Source organism: Simochromis diagramma, unplaced genomic scaffold (assembly GCF_900408965.1).
Source record: "Simochromis diagramma unplaced genomic scaffold, fSimDia1.1 OVJJ01000596.1, whole genome shotgun sequence".
Classification (NCBI taxonomy): Eukaryota; Metazoa; Chordata; class Actinopteri; order Cichliformes; family Cichlidae; genus Simochromis; species Simochromis diagramma.
Genome location: NW_024387245.1, coordinates 22,549,510 through 22,569,394, shown reverse-complemented (window position 1 = coordinate 22,569,394; position 19,885 = coordinate 22,549,510). Strand labels below are relative to the sequence as shown.

At 38.0% G+C, this 19,885-nt stretch overlaps 1 protein-coding gene across 5 annotated transcripts in view; it reads left to right on the top strand.

Moving 5' to 3' along the window:
• LOC120714458 (cingulin-like protein 1) overlaps positions 1–19,885 on the top strand; it is a 56,484-nt gene that overhangs the window by 20,549 nt on the left and 16,050 nt on the right. For all 5 annotated transcript variants that reach the window (XM_040000687.1, XM_040000686.1, XM_040000685.1 and 2 more), the window contains exons 2-6: positions 106–213; positions 2,912–3,042; positions 12,157–12,274; positions 12,777–12,967; positions 13,083–13,161. In XM_040000687.1, coding sequence (XP_039856621.1) covers positions 13,129–13,161 — 33 coding nt within the window. In that variant the 5' untranslated portion in view covers positions 106–213; positions 2,912–3,042; positions 12,157–12,274; positions 12,777–12,967; positions 13,083–13,128. The remainder of the gene's footprint in view (positions 1–105; positions 214–2,911; positions 3,043–12,156; positions 12,275–12,776; positions 12,968–13,082; positions 13,162–19,885) is intronic.

Sequence of the window (19,885 nt, the reverse complement as noted above, 5' to 3'; positions counted from 1 at the left end):
GTATTTGGTTGCTGCAAAAGCTGTAGTTTGTTAAGGATACAGCAGATTTACTGTGTGACATTTGCTGAGATGAAAGATGATTAAATGCTCTGCTTCTCTCTACAGTCTCCAAACTTCCAGCGGAACAAAGAGGAGTTTCCTGCTTCGTTGGAGAAACTCCGGCAGCTAATAGAAGAAGAAGTTCACATCCTAGAATCATCCATTGTTGATCAGGTAAATGGCAAAAACAAGAGAAAACCTGCCTCCAATTAATGTAAAGTAATGTAAATTAACTTGTATAGAAGAATATAAATATAAAAATGAAAAGGTTTCTGTTATAAAATATAAGCAATAAAACAATAATATATGAATTATACAAGGGTAAAACAAGGGTTAACGTTATAATATAACAAAAATTACAATACAAGTATAATATATGATGAAATGCACAACTCATCTTTCATGAGTGAAGTCATTATACATTTGTCTGAAGGTCAGTAGAACAGCAGCTGTAGGATCTGAAACATAAAACCACCACTGAAAAAAGCCCAGTTAGATCGTTATCACCTGTATTATTGAGGCATCAAGTATTTTATGCTTGATGTTGGCTGGAGTTGGTAGTTTCGATTTTAACGTAATGTCTGTTAAACATGAGTCTTTGCTAGAGGGTATGGGGCTAATTGCACAACACTGCCTTAACTGCATTCCTCCCAACAGTCTGTATGGGGGTTTGTTTTTCTTATTTCCACTCTCTTTATGCCATTGGCTTGATTCTTCCCTTCATTTCTCTGTGGGAATCTGGGCCCGCTTCTCTCTGTCTGTCTCTCCTCCTCCCTTCCTTTCCCTCTTTGTGGATGTCTCCTGAGGCCATGTTCAGACAGGCAGCTCAAATCCGATTTATTCCCCTACTCTGAGGCCTTAATTGCAGAAAGTAAAATAATAAAAAAAGAACAATCGAGATAAACCCACTTTTGAAAAGCGTCAGTTGGTTTTAATGTCACACTCTGAAGTTTTTTATGATCATAGTTTCATAAATGCAGATGTGCTACCAGCCAGTCCTACTGGGAATTTTGAAGATCTTAACTTTTTATCACCTCCACCCTGTGCTCTTACATAAAACTGATTGATGGAGCGTATTACCCAATGACATGACATGGTAGAGAGCACTGTTAGAGATTACCACATATATGATATTCATAGTCAAAAAGTAACACAAGTTAGTTTAATTTTCTGTTCAGCTGAAGAACTCTGATTCAGAAATTTAGTCACTTTCACTGTGGACAGTGAGGACTAAAGATCATATCTGGGAAAAACAAATCAGATTTGGCTGCTGAGTGAACATAGTGCCAGTTTGTCTCTCAGACTGAGTCACATGGACACATAGACACACAGACGAAGGGGAGGATGAGGGTGATCGTCATGTTCTGCCAGGATGACTCAGTCGGTCTGTTGTCTTTCAGCCTACAGCCGCTCACTGAAGGACTCTGTCACCTTGACAAGTTCAGACTCACAACCAGAACTTTATCTTCCAACTTGTTATGTACTCATAGGGTCTCAGTCCATTTCTTTTCACCTCCTCTCGTCTGTCTGTATTTCTCATGCCTGGTGATTCATCCTTCTTCTGTTTGACAAAGTGAGACTTCTGAGAGCTGTTGCGTAGTACTCTGCAGACTAAATATATAGGATGACTTATAAGGTGGCTTATCTGTGCTTTGTCTTTTTTAATTGTCAACAGTTTCTCTGAGATTCAGTTGTTAAGAATTTTTCTTACCTCACCTTATACTAAATAAAACAATTCATACGCTGGGTGTGTGGATCCGAGACAATAACTGAATAAAAATAGTCACAAATGGACCAGGATATGTCAGTGCCAACTTCATTACCTTGACTGCTTTTTCTGTCTGTATGATCTGTCCATTGTGTGCTGCTAGCATCAACTGGTGGAAAGATTATGTCCTAGTGGACTTCCGCCTAATTAAATGGTAAACAGGTTTTCACTGTAATCTAACAAAACTAAGACTCTGTTGTCTACTGTAGTAGCTCTGGGCATCACCACTATGGTGCCTTGAATGAAATGCTCATTGTAAGGTATCAGCAGGTTATACTGCTTGGTTCCCAGAGTTGAATTAAGCCTAGTCTTAGACTAAAAGAAAATGTTAATCTCGGAGTAGGCTTAATTAGTGGCTGGGAAACTGAGCTGTAGTTTAGCAGCCTTGTTAGCATGTTAGCGTTAGGGTAAAATTATAGCTAAAGGGTAATAGGGTTATTAGCTTTTTAAAGCTGTTTGGCTACAAACCAAAGTAAAAGTACTTTTGGCTGCTCCCTCATTTCCCAAGGGGGGGGGGGGCATAATGGTTGGATTTGCAGGTTTAATTTGGCAGGAATTTTTTTTGCTAGATCCTCTTCCTCATACAACCATCCAAGTTTGGGACTAACAATGGAGTACACTTATTTATGCTGCCCGAGGCTGGCTTTGAGACTGTCAATTATATCAGCATTCTTTAATTTCATTGTATATATAGTTTGAATGTCACCATGAAATATATTGTTCAGTAAAGGTTGAGACATTTTGTTCAATATTACAACTTCCTGATTGTCCCAGATGAAAAGTTATTTATCACTACATAATCATTATCAATCTGATTAGCATGGTGGGTTTCACAACACACCATGTTTTTGACATGTTTTCCTCTGTTCGCATTAAAGTTGTGTTGACTAGTATGAAATTGTTGCATATTATCTTTTGTTCCCAGAGTTTACATCATACAAATAGATTCTGAGGAAATTTTGTAAATATTATTCCTAGATTGAGCAGAAACTGGAGGTTTTCCTGTCTTTTTTTTTTTTTTGTGATATTGCTGGTGGCCATTGAGAAAAATTTACTAGCACTAGTGAGTGGCACCTGAAAGCTCTAATGACTGTTCCATCTCAGGGTTTGGTGTGCGAGGCCACGACAGGAAACGAGGGACTGCTGGGATTTGCTGTTCTGAGCCAAGAATTGACCTTTCACCTCCAGCAGCTGCAGAGACAGACAGAGCAAGAGCTCAGCAACATACGAACACAGTGAGTCAAAATAGTTTTTGTGGTTTGGTATTAGGAGTTGTGAAAGTGTTTCCTTTCAAAGAGCATATTTTTAGTTTCTTGTTTCTTGGACTTGAGAAGAATGGATAGTTGATGAAGTTTGAGTTTTCTTGTATCTTCAAGCACCTTGTAACTTCAAGAACACTGCTGAGCAACACCATTATCCGTTTTTTGTTCATAACCTTTCTGAACAATGTTAGTATGTTCAGTCCAAGACACTGGCCTAAGTTCTTGAATCAGGATTTTCTTCTGCAATCTGGGTTATGTCTTAAATTACTCCGGAAATATTTCCAATAGATGGTATTTGTTGCATCATATGATCAAAGTACTTCTAGTTTATTGTCCTGATGGTAGTGAGAATTTCTTCTTCTTCCACACTGGTGACTTTGGCTGTCCAAAGTATCACCGGTCTCCCTGCACCTCTAATCTCTTACAGGAAGCATTAGTTAATGTTCATGCAATAACACTGTGTAGGTTTATATGACAGTACGTAGAGTGATTACATTCTTGTCAGAACTTTTCTCATTTTCTGAAATGAAACACTGGTTCTCATCATCTTGGCCCTGGAGGTATTTATATCATGGTAGTTTACTTCTACAAATGATGCTTCTTCGAACGTCTTAAAAGAAGAAACTAACCTGTCAAAGCCTGTATCTTTACGTTATCATAAAGATAAAACATTAGCAACCTATTTAAGAAGTAAGGCTCTACACCCCTACACATGGGGCTGTAGACTGACTGCTGGCCTGAACACTGGCTTATCCTGATTACCCTCCTACATATTAATGCATGATAAAGATTTCAACAGTCATCTTGACAGGCCAGTTTTCTCGAGAGTAGTTTGTTTTTTTATTTCTGTTGAAACTGTATCACGCTATGACAGGTTAGTTGTTGACAGATTTTCTCTCTGGTTCAATTCTGCAGTAAGGACATCTGGAGATGATGAGTGTTTTTCATTGTTTTGTTTTGTTTGCTTAGTGAAAACAAAAAAAGTCCTTTTGCACGTTAAACCCTTTAGAGTGACATACTTAAACAAACTGAAAACACCCACTTTCAAACCTAATATTCTAAAAAGATGAATCTGCTAACATTAAAGTCGGTGTTTACTGAAGGATTGGTGCAGGAAATTATATGACAGAATAGATAAAATTCACAATTTATTCTTTACATGTTGACTAGTATCAGTAATCTTAGAGTTTAGGTTCCCACCAATTTCTTTGATTGAAATCTACTGCTATGTGGTACTTCACCACATGAGTGAGGGTGGAAAACACCTCTGTTGGTTTGTGGTGTTTTGTCACACACCCGAAACATAATTGTGGGAGTTTTGCTGTATCTCATAACAGGAGCGGCTCTGCTGGAAAAAGAACAGGATCCTGCCTGCCTTTATATTTGAATTTCCCAAAAGAGGGAGTGGAGGGAAATGGAGAGAAAGTGAAAGTTAATGGCTCTTCTAATGAATTAGGTATATTTATGTGTTTGTGCACATGGTGATCTGTGTAATTTAATTACCATCAGTGGAGACATCCATACACTAGCATACTTTTTGACTCATTCTTATTCTAATGAAAATTATTAGAAATTATTAAAAGCCATTAACCTCATAATCTTAATACATGTAATTCCCTGGTGTAAAGTTGCCAGTGCTGTGTGGAGACATTTATTGGTCTTTTCTGGGCTTTTGTTGAGTTTTACTGTGCAAAAGTTATGATTTTAACGTGATTGAATGTGATTGTCATCTTCAGTGAAGCATGAATAGACTTAGAAAAACTGTTTGGAGCAGCATCTGCAACCCGTCCCTCTACATCTCAGGCAGACAAATAACAAGCACATCCACGTTATGTAACAGTTGGCCAGATCAACAGAAGTGTGGATGTATGCTGATTGCAGTAAGATATGTGCATGCTGGATCCTCAACCCCTTGCTATATGGAGTTTTCTCCTGATAGCTCACTTCACTGTGAACAAAATTTCAGCCCCTATAGTTGAATAGCTGGATCTGTCCAAACCTGAAGAGCTTTTGGCAAGATCTGTAAAACAGAGACTTTTAAATAAGAATTTTATCAGATTAAATAGGGTGAAGTCAAAAATGTTTACACCAGTAAACCAAAAAGGAAATTCATTGTATGAGCTTTGTTCTGACTGTGCTGAAGTTAGCAGGTAAAACAGTTGAATTATATACATATGAAAAAAAGACCACAATGCTGATGTTATTTGTTTTATGTTACGTTATGCATGAAAAAGTAAAATAAGTTGCTCCATGTCATTCGGTTTCTCTGTACGTTGTAAGGTAGGAGATAATTGCTGCTGTGAATTGGCACTACATTAAGAAAATGTCATTTAAGTGAGCTTGTGAACTGTTAGCAAATCACAGTAAATCAGATGGTAACAGGTCTTGGTCACCGCCCTGTTCTGTCTTCCTCTCTGTACTCCTGCCATCAACCAGTCTTTTGGCAGACAAGACGAGCTGAAACACATCTTAGGATTGAAGGTGTGGCAGCATACACACACCCACCCACACAGACACACACACACACATTATTGTGAGCATATTCCCGGAAACCTCCTAATTTCTCAACCCTGTTGGTCCTCAGTGCCAATGCTGATCGTCTCTTGTCACAGCTTGGATCAAAAGCTTTATGAGCAGAGATGAATAATTTCCCAGTGAAACAGTTACATGTTTTCATCATGTTGCCCTGCCCAGTGGTACCAACTTATTGTATCCACTTAGCTTACTGGAAGAAGACGTCATCCTACGTTAAATTTATTGGGGTTTTCTTTGGCTCTAAAGGAGGCTTACCTAATAATGTTGGAGCCAATGCTGGGTTTGGTTTTGAGCAAGGTGAATCTAAGACTCAACATTCTACCTGAGTAGTGCTTAACAAACAGTTTTCATAACAAGCACACAGCAAAACTTTGAACTTTTATAGCTTAGCTTCTTTGTTAAATAAACTCCTCCAACATAAGTTAGTCTCAGTCCTCTGACAAGACAACTGAGCTGCTGTTCTGAGAGTAAAACCTTAATCCCAACTGATCACTAACCCCGGTTTCAGTTGTCCTTCACACACGCTGTTCCTAACCTGAAATAATGAACAGTACTATACGCAGTGTGACTGTCCTATAAGGCAGCTAACTTGCAAAGAAAATGCAAAGAAAATATAAATGTATTTAGAATTTTTTTTTAGAAATTTGTCAGCATGAAGAATTCTCTATACGTTCAGTTTTTCTAAAACAAGGATAACAAGGATAAAAAGTTCCAATATTCTTTGGATTGTTGGACTGGAGAGAAAAGGCCAACTTCTGTCCAAGTTTTCTTTTTTTATTGAACAGTTTCCTAGACCCCGACTGATGCTTGAAATTAAAAAAAAAGATAAAAATAAATAAATAAATAAAGTAAAATAAATGATTTTGAGACCAATAGTCCAAACATGCTGTTTTTATTTATTTATGTTTATTCAGTGTTAAAAAACAATAGAAAAACAAAACAAAGAAACAAAAAACAAACTGAGAACATCTTTTTTCCCTATAATTAATTTGTACAATGGATAAATTTACTGTCACTTTAACTTACAAACCGCTTACAAAAATAACAATTACACAAGTATTTCAAGTTTTATTATATCTGCATTATAAACACAGCATCACAATTTGAAATATTGTAGCTATCATCAGTATTGCTGTGTTGGTGCTAAATGTATCTGTGGAAGAAAGCCTTTTTTCTGTTATTAGACAACTTAATTCTGACTTAATAGTGGGAAAATTGTTAACTAATTAACACATTGTATGTAAATGCACAAATGATATAAATGTTTTAAAGTGTAAATTCTCTTTGCACCAATCAGAAATCTCACATCTTGAAACTTGAACAAAGAAAATGAGATATCGCATTTATGAGAAGAGAGCGCTGGAGCTGTTTGAGTGTGTTTTTTAAGTATCTCAAAACAAACCTCAGCTCCTGATCTGTCTCATTTAAAAATAACAAGATGGACTTTTTATTTTAAAGATCTGCAGCAGTGCATTACTGCTGCAGATCTTTAAAATAATAAATAAAAAACAAAAACTCTCATAAAATCTGTACAAAAACTCGCAGACTTGGAGGAAAAAATAAAGTGTGATTGTGATGGATTATATGTGTTGCTTTGAGCTGTATTTTCCCATAGACAGACTGAAACTTAGTCTTCAGTCTGGTTACGCAAGGAGAAATCAGCTTTTTGCCAAGACCAACAGGCAGACTGGCAGTTTGGAAACTACCCAGCTGAACTCTGTCAACTCCTCTTCTCGTCTTCATGTTCTTCTTCTGTTCATTCAGTTTCTACTTCATAGCTTCCAAAATCTTCTGGTGTTGCCCATAAAATTGACCAAGAAGGCAAGCTCTGATGCTTCTCTGATTTATCCTATTAAATCAAATTTCCTTTCCTTTCCTGGTTACTGGTTTTTAGTTTGAACATGGGGATTAATAGTTCACTGTCTTCAGGAATTTCACTTACTTGTTAACCAGCCTAATCTCATGGATATTTGCATCGACAGTATGATGATAGCTAATGCTAGCTCTTACAAAACAAGAAAATACTGGATTTCCCCCTCACTGAAACTGAAGCAAAAATGTCTTAAATGTGCTGTACCACAGTGTTTATTATGTTATTTGTCAAATATTTCCACTTCAAAAACATACAAAGTTTAGAGTTGAATGTTTTAACGTAGAGGTCTGTGGGCGCTGGACAGCTTTTGGAGCCATTGAAAGAACCGCAGCATTCATGAGTTGACTTAGTTTTTTTTTAATACCCAGAAGATGCAACTTTGACTAGTAATGAAATTATATATATATAAAAAAATCTATGATCTGTTTCTGCACATGTACAAAGGTTTTACCTTTTTTGTTCACATGACGTTGGACAGATGTATTTCAAAAAGAAGTATGTTTCATAGATGAACTGTGTGGTTTTTTTTTTTTTTAAACTGCTCTACCAGCATTCAGGCTTCATACCAGCAGCTGTGTTTTGCTAAATTTAACCAGTCATGATTCCTAAATCTAATAAAACATGAAAATGAAACTTTGTTTCCACTAAAATGTAAAAATGAATGACAGCCACCTTCTCTTCTCTTTGTCACGCTTTCAGCCTGAAAGCACTACAGCTTTTGTGCATGAGCTTAAATTTATGTGAATATTTTATATTTGGCTGTGAGATAATAGGAAGTTGCACAAGTACATGATGGTCTTGCACAAGTACAGTGCAAAGTCCACCTGCCTTTTTTTTGAAACTTAAAAGTGGACCTTTTTCCCCCCCGGGTTTATTCTTAAATATCCAGGTCTGATCCTTTTAAAATTTGTATTTATTAGTTTCTCTCTTACATACGCAAAATCAGGCCTTTCTTTTTGTATTCCATCTCTTTTATTTCTCTTTTTTTTTCTTTAACCGTTCTTGATTTCTCTTTCTTTCTTGCCTTTCACTTTTTTTTCTTTCATGGCTTTCTTCCCGTCTTTCAGCATATCAAGGATGTTTGATTAAACAAGACTCAACAAGATTTCTTCTCTCCTCTCCTTTCTTTGTCGGAATCTGTTTCTGTCATGCCCTTCTCCTTCTTATTATGCTGTCAAAGCCTTTTTTAGCTCATTATTGCACTCCTCTCACCCTTTTCTTTTATTTCACCCTCAACTCCTCTTTCTTTGTGTGTGTGTAATATTTGTGACACATTTCTTCTTATAACAGCACAGCACCCAGTGTTGTGAATCCCTTTCTTTGTAATATATCAGTCCAGCAAAGCCTCCATAAGATATTTACTTTAGTGGTGATAATGACGGTCTTAGCTGCTCTTCAAATCTGTTATGAGAACTGTTGCTGGAGCTAATTATCTGGCGATCCAGTGACATAGTCAGAGTGTTGAATCTGTAACTTGTGAATGCACCTGCAAACAGCTTTAGCTTCGGCTCTAGATGTATGATTTCAGCAGAGATTGGAGTAAAAGTGGAGCCTGGCATTAACATGCATGATCATTTACATAAAGCTGTATAGCATCACCTTTGTCCATGATGGAAACGTGTTCTGGAACAGATTTTATACATGAGAATAAATTCTATACGCCACAGTGTATAGATTCTGTGTAAACCAGACACAAGGAAAATTATATATGTGACAAGCTGCAAGCAGTGAGATACATTAATATAAAAAATAAAAACAAATAAAATGACACCCACACGTTTTTCACCTGCAATTATGGAGTAAAATGTGTTTGTCACATACATTCACATAATTATGGAACCCTATTCACGCTTTTCTGTACATAAGCCCCTAATCAGAGCACACTGACAGCTGGCTGTGTGTGTGTGTGTGTGTGTGTGTGCGTGTGTGTGTGTGTGTGTGTGTGTGTGTGTGCGTGCGTGCGTGTGTGTGTGTGTGTGTGTGTGTGTTTCACACAAAGCAGGATTTGACACATTGTTACCATGTGGTGCGATGTGCGTCTGTTTACATGTTCACGTGAATGTGCGTTCTCTCTCTCACTCACTCACACACACACACACACACACACACACACACACACACACACACACACACACACAGACAGACAGGCTCATTGGTAATTAATGTCTTTTCACCGGGATGGGTGATGTTCCTCATCGCAGTGTTTTAATGAAGTCTTTTGATTGGTTAAGATCAGGTTTGATTGACAGGTGACTGATGAGTTAATTTGCATGAACTTCAGAAATTTTTTTTCCCTCACGATGTTAATTTCTTCTAAACAATGAACTGAAAAATGTAGATTTCTGAAGAAGTTGGAAAAAAATTATTGGAACTTCATCCACAGTCCAGCAGGGCAGAGCTACGCCGCACAGTTTGCAGTGATACCGCTGTCCCTGATTTCAGCCGAAATGACACTAAACTGTTGTTGGTTCTTAACTTTTAAAAAAGTTACACAGAGAAAATGGGAGAAAGATGAGGCTCATGTGAAATTCACTCAGTTCCCAAAAAACCCCACAAAAACAAATACTAGCACATGCAATCTGTCTTCATCTCTCCGATGTCCAGGCACCTTTAGAAAAGTCAAACAAAATTCAGAATACTCGACCAAAGGTTTGTCCACCAAAGCCAAGTATTGCATTTGGAATCTTTATTTATATTGCCTCAGCTGTGTTATATGGGTAAAAGAGAACAAGTTTAAAAACCACAGGAAAACAAAACTTGACATATGACTGTGTAACCTGATAGCACTTTGCTTAATGTACATACTTCATGGTTGTTGGAGCACTTGAAGACCTTGGTTCTGATCTGTTAAGACTTTGCTATATACTGTATCTGTTGTGAATTTTTGAAAAACACTAAATTCATATATATTTTAGAGCATGAAGTTTCTTCATAAAGTTTCCTGCTTTAAAGTAGATGACATAATCCAGCATAAATGTCTTTGAAACATGATGATCACATGATGGTCTGATGATGGTGGAGGAGAGCTCTGTCTTAACACGTTGCTCTAAAATCTCCAAAAAATTGTTCAGCTGGGTTGAGCTTTGTGACTGTGGAGGCCTCGTCATTTTCCACCAGGACAGAAATATTCAAACATTGGTATAACAGAGCTCTCCTCACATTTTGGGGTGCAGTTCAGGTTTTACTTTCTTAAACTGAGACATTTGCACAACTTCCAAACAACATCCTTTCTCTTTCTTCCAGCCACTCGAAGTGAATGTAAATCAAAGATTATAGTCCTCTTTGAGCTTTACCTCCGCTTTCTGTCCGTCTCACAACAGCTCTCATGACACACAGCCGAGTCAGTGGGCCCTCTTGAAAACCTCATTAACACAATGTTAATATATTTCCCAGAGTACCTTTGTGTTTTTTGTTTTGGTTGTTTGTATCGTTCCTGCTAATTTGTCTTTCTCTACATGTCGATTCTTCAGTTAGTTCATCAAAGGCTTCTCAGATGAGCCTCCTCTTCGTCCTCGCAAACAAAACACTTCTCGGCCTCTCATCACCTGCTCTTCTGACACTCGTGCAGAGGTTTAGTGCCTCCCAGTGGACGCATGCTTAATGACAGTGCATGTACAGTACCTTGAAGAGGCAGTGCATCTTATTATGTAGCTATATAGGGCCTTTATTGTTCCCCCTGTTTGTCCTCGGGGCTGAGTAAGTAGCCATAGGCACTAGTACCACTATCTTTTTGCTTTCTCAAATCAAATTCTGCTGCTGTGACTGTACCAGCTCATAACAGATAACAGTAGTTAATATCATAATGTAGCTGTGCAAGAGACAACAGCACCTACAGTCCATGTTAATGTGAGTCAGAGTGTGGTTTTTGAGTATTTGCCTGCTGTTGACTTAACCCGGGAGCAACAATCACTAAATCTGCATCAGATGTTCAGCTCTGTGTGTAACTAGGAAAATGCTGTGTTTGTTCAAGGGAGGGACAGTTTCAAGTTAAATGGGACCCCACAGGTTAGTCAGCAACACTTGATGTGGTTACAAAATAGCTGTCAAGGCTTTATTATGTGGAGTGTTTTGAGGAAAATAGTGAAAAGAGAAAAGCACAGGACTGGAGAGTTGAGTGTTTGAAGTATCACAAGTTATTCAGTCATTTAAAGTTCTTGAGCTGTGATGCTGTACCTGTCGGCCGTGTTTTCTCAGGCAAATCTCTCAGCTGCTATAAAACAAACAGAGAGGATTAAAGTTTGCACTGCCTCGTCCTTCTCACTGAGTTCAGAAGCAGCTCAGGAACAAAGAACAGCAGAGCTTAAGCTTCTATTGCATGCTTTCCTCCCCAGAAATATTTGACTCTCATCCATGTTTTTACTAGTTTTGCATTGAAGTTTGTTCATTGTTTGTGCATTTTCTTCTAAGCATGTTAGCTTCATTTCTGTCCACGTCTTCCCGTTTGTGATTGAACCAGATTTTGTCCAAATGTATGCATATAGCTCGTATTTCTGCCAGTGTCCCTTTAGTAAAAATCAGCATGTTACTGTGCTATTTTTTTTAAGTAATTCATAGTGAAAATGTTCTTATGAGAAATCACAATATATGCTATCTGCCACAGTTTGAGTTCTAGTTTTTCCAGCTCAGACGGGAGTTTGACATTCAATTTGTAAACTAAATTTTTCTGTTTGTGTCGTCAGACTCTTTCAGATTGAAGGCCGCCAGCAGCTGCTGACCACTGAGCTGTCTGATCTTCAGAAGAGGAAGAAACAGGCGGAACAAGAGCTGAAGAGAAACTCCTGCCTTCAGACATCCACAGTAAGTGAGCACAGCAGGAGTCTGTGTCTTGTAGAGGTCTGATTGTTTTCCAGCTCCACTGTGTTATTCTTGGGCTGTACTAGAGTAGCTTTGCATGAATCACAGGTTAAAATAATACTTTTTAAACTTATACTGGGCCTTATTACACCTCCACTGTCTGAAACAAGCAAATGTAGCTCTTTCCTCTCCCTTTAAGCCAACTTTCTTCTGATTAACTGAACATTGCAAACACGAGAAGTGGGTGGGATCCTCTCTTAGATGGTGCCGATCCCAAGGTCATGAATCAACGTCTGTGTTCGGGCATGCAGCGTTTTGAAACAAGACTGATGATGAAAGTGGCTCAGAAGTTAACACACACAAGGCCAGAGATAAAACCAACAAACTGCCAGTGTTGAGGAATCCGAATATTGAAGCAAATAAGTCATAAATCTCACTGTCTTTACTCAGAGCTGCTCCTTCTGAGCCTTATGTTAAAAACATTTTCCATTCCTTTGCATTGTAGCTTCAGTTGTCTGCTTGTCGGGAGCTTCAGGCCTCGATCACTGAGCATTTGGTCCAGTCTGAGAGGCTGGTGTTCCAGGAGGAGGCACTGAGCACGCTCCATAATTTACTGACCCAAGACTTGCAAAGGTACCAGGAAGAGATAGAGAAACTGACCCATTTCACACAGAAAATACTCGGAAACCCCCACAGGTACCCAGCAACACAGAAATGATTATTTAGTGTACGTACCTGACAAAGTAGTAAAGATCAGGTGGTTTTCTTACATTAATGTATTTTAAGATTCACCTTTTTTTTTCTCTTGCAGGGCAGACAGAGAGGAAACCTTTACCAACAGGCAGAGCGAAACCAGCATGCAGGGAAAGAACGAGACAGAAAACAACATGGTATGGTTAACTAGCATTTAAACTTCCCTCACAGCATCCACAACGCTGTTATCAGCTCTGACTCTTCTCTGTAGGGTGTTTTTAGAGTCTTATTATTTACATTTTGTTAGTTAGTGGTTTTTTAGGCTCACTGGGGACAGGGAAGTTTTTAAAGAAGGTCTGAGGTGGTTTTTGGGAGACCTACAAAATACTCAAATTCCATTTTCTTTGTGCACACCAGCTCATGGTTTACGTACATTTCAGGCTCAGGTGACCCTCTGATGTATTTACTAACAGGTCATATGTCAATAAATGGTTTTCTTCACACTTATTGGTAGTCTGAAATCACAGGGAATCACAGTTCCCACCCAGTTCACATTGCCAGCAGTTATTTCACCCATTGTGGCTGAAAGTGTCCAAATATGATTCACTTTCTAGGCTTCTGGTCACAGATTTAAACACAACTGTAACAGTTTTATCAGAATCCTGATTTGATTTTTTTTAAACATTTATTTTTTTACTTAATTACTTACACACCGACAAAAACCAATGCAGTGGCATTCTGGGGAAAAAAAGGTGATTTTTAGCCTGGATTAATTCACGTGACTTTAAATCCTATTGCTTCAAGTACATTTAGACAGTTATTAGTATTATGTAAGTTTTAATACCCACGGTAAGCTAGACTTCATAAGTTGATGTGTCAGAATGGTATAGTGTAATGTTGACACTATAAGCTTGATATAATGTTTTTATAAGGTGTATAGGTGCATAAATGGGTTATTTTTGCCAGGTGGTATCTGGTTGCTAAGCAACACGACAAGGTCATAATATCTATAGATAAGAACCTTCAGGGGCCTAGGATGTACCTGTGTACCAAGTTTGGTTGCTCAGTTGCTGATTGTATAGGAGGGGTTGGTGGACAAAGAAACAAATATGTAGACGTGCATTATGGTAAATTTTGTTTTATTCTGAATTATTTTACACAAGAACTTATCATTCCTAAAAGAAGGTTGACGCGTGAAGTCTCACATTGTGTGCTACACCTGGGAGAAAAAGCTCAAATTGTTTTATTTAAATAGTCTTTGATGACTGAAAATTCAGTATTCTGTATTCTGGTATCATTAAAAATTCTGTTTCTCACCTTAGGTAGTTTATTATAATACTTTTCTAGCATTATAATGTAAAAATCATCCATCACTTTTAGTTGAAATGGGTGCGTTGATAAAGGCTAATAGTGCAATGAACAAAAAATTAAAACAGAAAAAACACAAAGAGATACAGCTTGGTGCAGGTAGAACGGCATCACAGTGTCTCGGTTATTGTGCGTGTGTGTGTGTGTGTGTGTGTGTGTGTGTGTGTGTGCGTCTGGCACTGGTCCAGCTGTTGTCAGTCTTTCTCAGACAGAGTAGAGACAGAGGAAACATCTGCCTGCTCATCTGGCTCTGTCTGTCACACACACACACACACACACACACACACACACACACACACACACACACACACACACACACACACACACACACACACACAGTTAGCATCTTTCCCTAAAAAACAAGCCATAATAAACTGACACAGTTGTGACAGGAAACGATGAGGGAAGAAACCTGGTTTGGAGTCTTATTATAACAGGAAACCTGTCAAAGTGTCACCACAGTTTAACTCATGAAGCTTAAACACAAACTGGAGACAGGCCGGCTGCCAACATGCTGCTACTCCCGCACAGAAATACAACATGAATCACGCTGCAGTCTGTACAGATTTCACTGAAGAAATACAAGATATTTTTTTCAAACATCAGTATGTTATTATTCTGTGCCGTAGCACAAGTCTCAAGGACAGGTGCATTGCAGGAAATAAAAAGGAACCAGAAATCAGTCTGTCACCTAAGAATAAGTATATGATCCACTAGGGTCTGCTAGGTGACACTTTAGTGATCAAGAAGAAATGGTTCAAGAAAAAGTTTATGTTTACACACTAGCTGCAAATAATGCGTTAAAACCTGGGGGGTAAGCAACACTTGCTGACACTTAAAAGCAGGTTTACATTTAGTGCAAATTAGATTTAATTATTGTTTATATTTGCATTTTTTGACACCCATGTTTTTTTTTTAAACACCCAGGCAGCAGGATACCATCATTTGTCACCTTCCAAACTGCAAAGACGATTTCTTTTTTTTTTCTTTTTTTTTTTTTGTTTAAAAAATTAAACTTCTTTAGAGTTGGAAAAAGAAGTATTTTAGTTCAGAGCTTAGGCCACCAGAGTATCGAGTATTGCCTTTTTCACAAGGTGTCTGTGGGCATTGGTGTCTTGGTGCAGCAGGAGGCGGTCTGTGGGGAGACAGAATGACTGTTTTGTTAGCCAGGGGACTTCTCTCTTTGTCTGGCTTTACTTTTGCTTTCGCTCATTGGTTAGCTTTAGGAAAGCAGCATGATTGGGGTTTAAATTCACAATTTACAGTAAACCTACTTGTTGAAAGATGATGCTAAACAGTGCCCAGTGTATTTAAATGTGAAGAAGCATCTGCATGTGATAGACTGACATTTCTAAAATCATCCCAAAGAACACGGGGTTGCATGCCAAGGACATTTAGCAAAACAGCAATGTTTGGGTTTTTCAGGAGTTAGAATGGACTGGAAACCTGGTAGTTCAGTTTCAAACCTATACATCCATTTTATCCACTTATTCTGGTTCACTGGACAGAGACCAGACCTCGCTTCTGGGTGACATTGAAGCGTTTCTAAGCCGTATTATGAGGTGTCCTGGATCTGTCCGGGCTTGAAAGATATTCCCGAAACACCTCACCTAAGAGGTAACCTGGTAGGATCTTTTTGAAATCTTGCGCCTCACATTAGGCCCATACTAATATCATTAGTATTAATACTAATATCATTAGTATTAATACTAATGATATTAGTATTAATACTAATATCATTAGTATTAATACTAATATCATTAGTATTAATAGACAATATCAATGAATTAGTAATACTAATGATATTAAGGATTAATAACTAATGAGATAGTATTAATAATAATATCATTAGTATTTAAAGACTATGAATTAGTAAATTATTACAATATCATAGGAAATACTAATACAGCCGCTACACTGCTTCCTCCATTGATTTTAAATTTAAATGTAGCTCATATTTAGCAGTTCAATCACAAGTCGATGCTTTTGGACAGAAATTAAGAAAACACTGCCCTTCACTTATTTGTGCACTCTTGGTGTTAATGATTGAACTTTGCTTATTGCAGTCTGTCCCGAGTTCATCCCAACTCCTTAAGCTAGTTTACATTTTCAAAGCTGCTCATTTGCTAATTAAAACACTTTAAACTGATATTGGTGACTCTCATCATGTCTCATTCTGGTTGGTTAGGAACGAGCTTCACATGCCTTCCGCTTTATGAAACTACGGTTATTTGTGCCAAATTGTGATCTGCAGTTTAACAGAAATATGCTCCTGTCACCTTCTGACTGAGTTTGGTTTCTGACAGCTGAAGTCCCTAGTAATGTGGCTTTAAAAGGAAATAGGTCAGCTTGTTGTAACACTGATTTTTACAGCTGACAGATGTCACAGAATTTGGCTTGTGGCATTTTATTTATTTATTTATTTATTTATTTTTTAACCCTGATGCCCAAAATAATTTGCTAATACAGTGGGAAGTGAACGACTCTGCAGTTTCTGTTTTGTGCTGGAGGTCTCAGTGGACCGGCAGGGCAGTGGGGATGGAAATGGCTGGCGTCTTCAGCCCCGCTAATGTAGGCGAGCCACGGTGACCCGAGAACCTTTTTATCAGATTAGCTGTAGTTAATCTGTCAGAAAATGGATTTGAATAATCACACATAATTTTGATTAGATATAAATCTAATAGATTTAGCATAAATAAGGTTTTATAGATACAGTGATCCATCTGGGATTTATGAGTTTTATATTAGACCACTTTTCACTGTGGGAATCACTATGTCCACGTGTGTATTTTCTCTGCTATATGCGATACCAGTAGTTGTGTCACATAAAGCTGCAGGTGCAGATATAAAGGAGGTTTCAGCTTTTAAAAGTCCCCGCAAAGACAGATGCTAAAAGCATTAATGTGTATAAATTATAGTCCAAGTCCTGTCAGACTGCGCAGACACGATTTGTTTGTGGAGCAGCTGGATGGAGCCGAAGGTGTCCCCCTTCCATCAAACTGCACTCAAAGAGAGAAAACCCCTCTGAGTGATTATAAAAAACACACAAACTAAAAAATAAAAAATAAAAAGTCTGTAAAAACTGGACACAGGTGCAATTAGTCATCAGTCGAGGGCATCTGGGGTGTGAAACAGATAAAAGCTCTGCAGCAGTTTAACCTCGTGGGAAAATGTTGTGGAAACACATGTTGTGAAGTTCAATCTAGGGTGAAATGATTGTATTTGCTATACAATACTATACCTTGGTTCCATTATATTATAACTTTTTGTCCATGCAAACATTATTTTGAAGTCTACTCACTGAAATCTATTCTGCATTTTACCTCCATGCTGGCTTTTAGTACATTTTCCCTACAGTGTAGAATTCAGCTAAATAATACAAATTCAAAACATGTAAATAAATCCGGCGATCATATGTCTGAGCTCCTGTTTGCTATTCCCACGTTAAAGAAAGAGACATCCAGGATTAGTTCGACCAGATTCCTGCCTGGTTTGTAGCAAATCTTGCTGTTGAAAGGATAATTGTCGGCTAAACAAAGTGTAAAAACAGGCAGGCCTTGAGGACAGGGCGACGGGTTGGTTGATTAATCTCTTTTATTTGCAGCCATGGAGATGGGAGGAGTATGGGGGGGGGGGGGGAGGGACAACAACAACAACAACAACAGAGGAACATATTGCTAAGCAGATTGCCTCGGGCCAAACGTAGCTTGACGTTTTGCTCTCTGCGAGACACGTACATGTTCAACACAGCACTGCAGCCACTAATTGGTTATTTATTTATTTATCTTATTTCTTCTAACGTTCTTGTTTTTACTCTGTATGCTTAACTTGCTTTGGAGAAAGTGGAGGGGATTGAGGAAATTATGAGCCTTGACAAACACTGAGGGTAAAAGCCACATTTGTGCTGAAAAAGGTGAGAAGTGGAATTATATACAGTGAAAAATTTCATAGAAAAATTTCATATTAAGATATAACCCACAAAAGAACAAAGAAAAGTACTTACATTAAAAAAAATCAACCAAGAAAGATGAAACAACCAATATACTGTAAGCCAAAAATGTAAAAGAGGTTCGAAAACCAGCAAAGCCACTCAAAAAAACTGTATTACATAAAAGTGAAGCAGATTTGTAATAATAAGAAGAGAAGACGCGTTAGAGCAGAAACTAGAGATGACATTCTGCTTTACTTAGAAAAAGAAACTACCAATACCAGTTAGAAAATTAGAAAACTATTTAAACTACAAAACAACCTGAAGAAATCAAAACCCAACAACCTAAAAAATGCTACACAACATCCACAAAATGCTGGGAAACAATCAAAACCCAGGATCAGCAGTAACCCATGGCTTGGGATGACCACAAGAAGCTAAAGAGCAAAAGTGACCAACTTAAAAAACAAAAAAACCTGAATAAAACTACAAAAATTAGCAAACAACCTTAAAAATCTAAAACCCTAGAAAACAACCAAATGAAGCCTTAAAAGATCATCAAACGAAAACAGAAGACAATCCAAAGAATTCAACTCAAAATATGGAACCTAGAACCATGAAAATATAGAATATTGTTTAAACAACCCAAAGAAACTAAAATGCATTACAAAGCTGTTAGAAAACAACACTGAAATCAAAAAGTAAAAGCCAAACAAAAAGAGGGTAAAAACACAACTTAAAAAGGGCAAAAGAATCCAGTAAAGAAAATGGAAGAAGGTAGAAAAGCACCACAAACACAAAGTAGAAGAGAAGCTTTAAAGTGTTCTCTCTTTTCATCCAAACCACTTGTTTTGCCCCAGTTTTCGATGTCACTGTTGATCTTCATCTCCGTCCTCGTCCTCGAAGCTGTCAGGCGCCGGCAGAAATAATGAAGTGTTTGAAATGCTCTAGGCTTAAAGGATGAAGCAGGTTTGGTCCTTACAGTTGATCAAATTTATTGTTTCTAACTTGAATAGTTGTTGTATGTTCTATTGTCTGGCGTGCAGATGGCCACAAGCTGAATCTCTGTGTGATCTCTGAGCAAACAGGCCTGTCTATCACACAAATCCATGTAGACTCTCACAAACATTTCCAGCCCCAGATTAGATTGTTCTTCTTATAACACCTTGGAGAAAGTTAAAGGATTCCACCCCACAAGTTTAGACAGTAGATTATGTAATAGGCCAGAGGAGCACTTGTTATATAATATCCTGCCTTTGTGTTTCCAGTCTAAGACATTGATCCCAGAGAAATTTCTCATGTAGTTTCAGCTTCGCTTCCAAAATAAATTTAACTGAAAGTGCATGTTTCAAACTAGAAGTGATGCTTTCAGAGCAGAGACACAGGACTTGTTTAGGTGTCCTGTGTTGTCTAATAGTCCAGTGGATGCTTTGGATCTGTGTGGATTGTATTGTACCCTCCATGAGTGGAGCGGGATCTGATGAGTTTGGAGCCCACGTCATCACCTTGGGCTCTTTGTAGAGCTGTTCACATGTGTTTCCTGCAGTGTGAGAATTGCCCTGCTGGAGAAGAAGTTATTAGTCTGCAGCAGTGTCTGGGTGATACACGCCAAAGAAACATCCGGA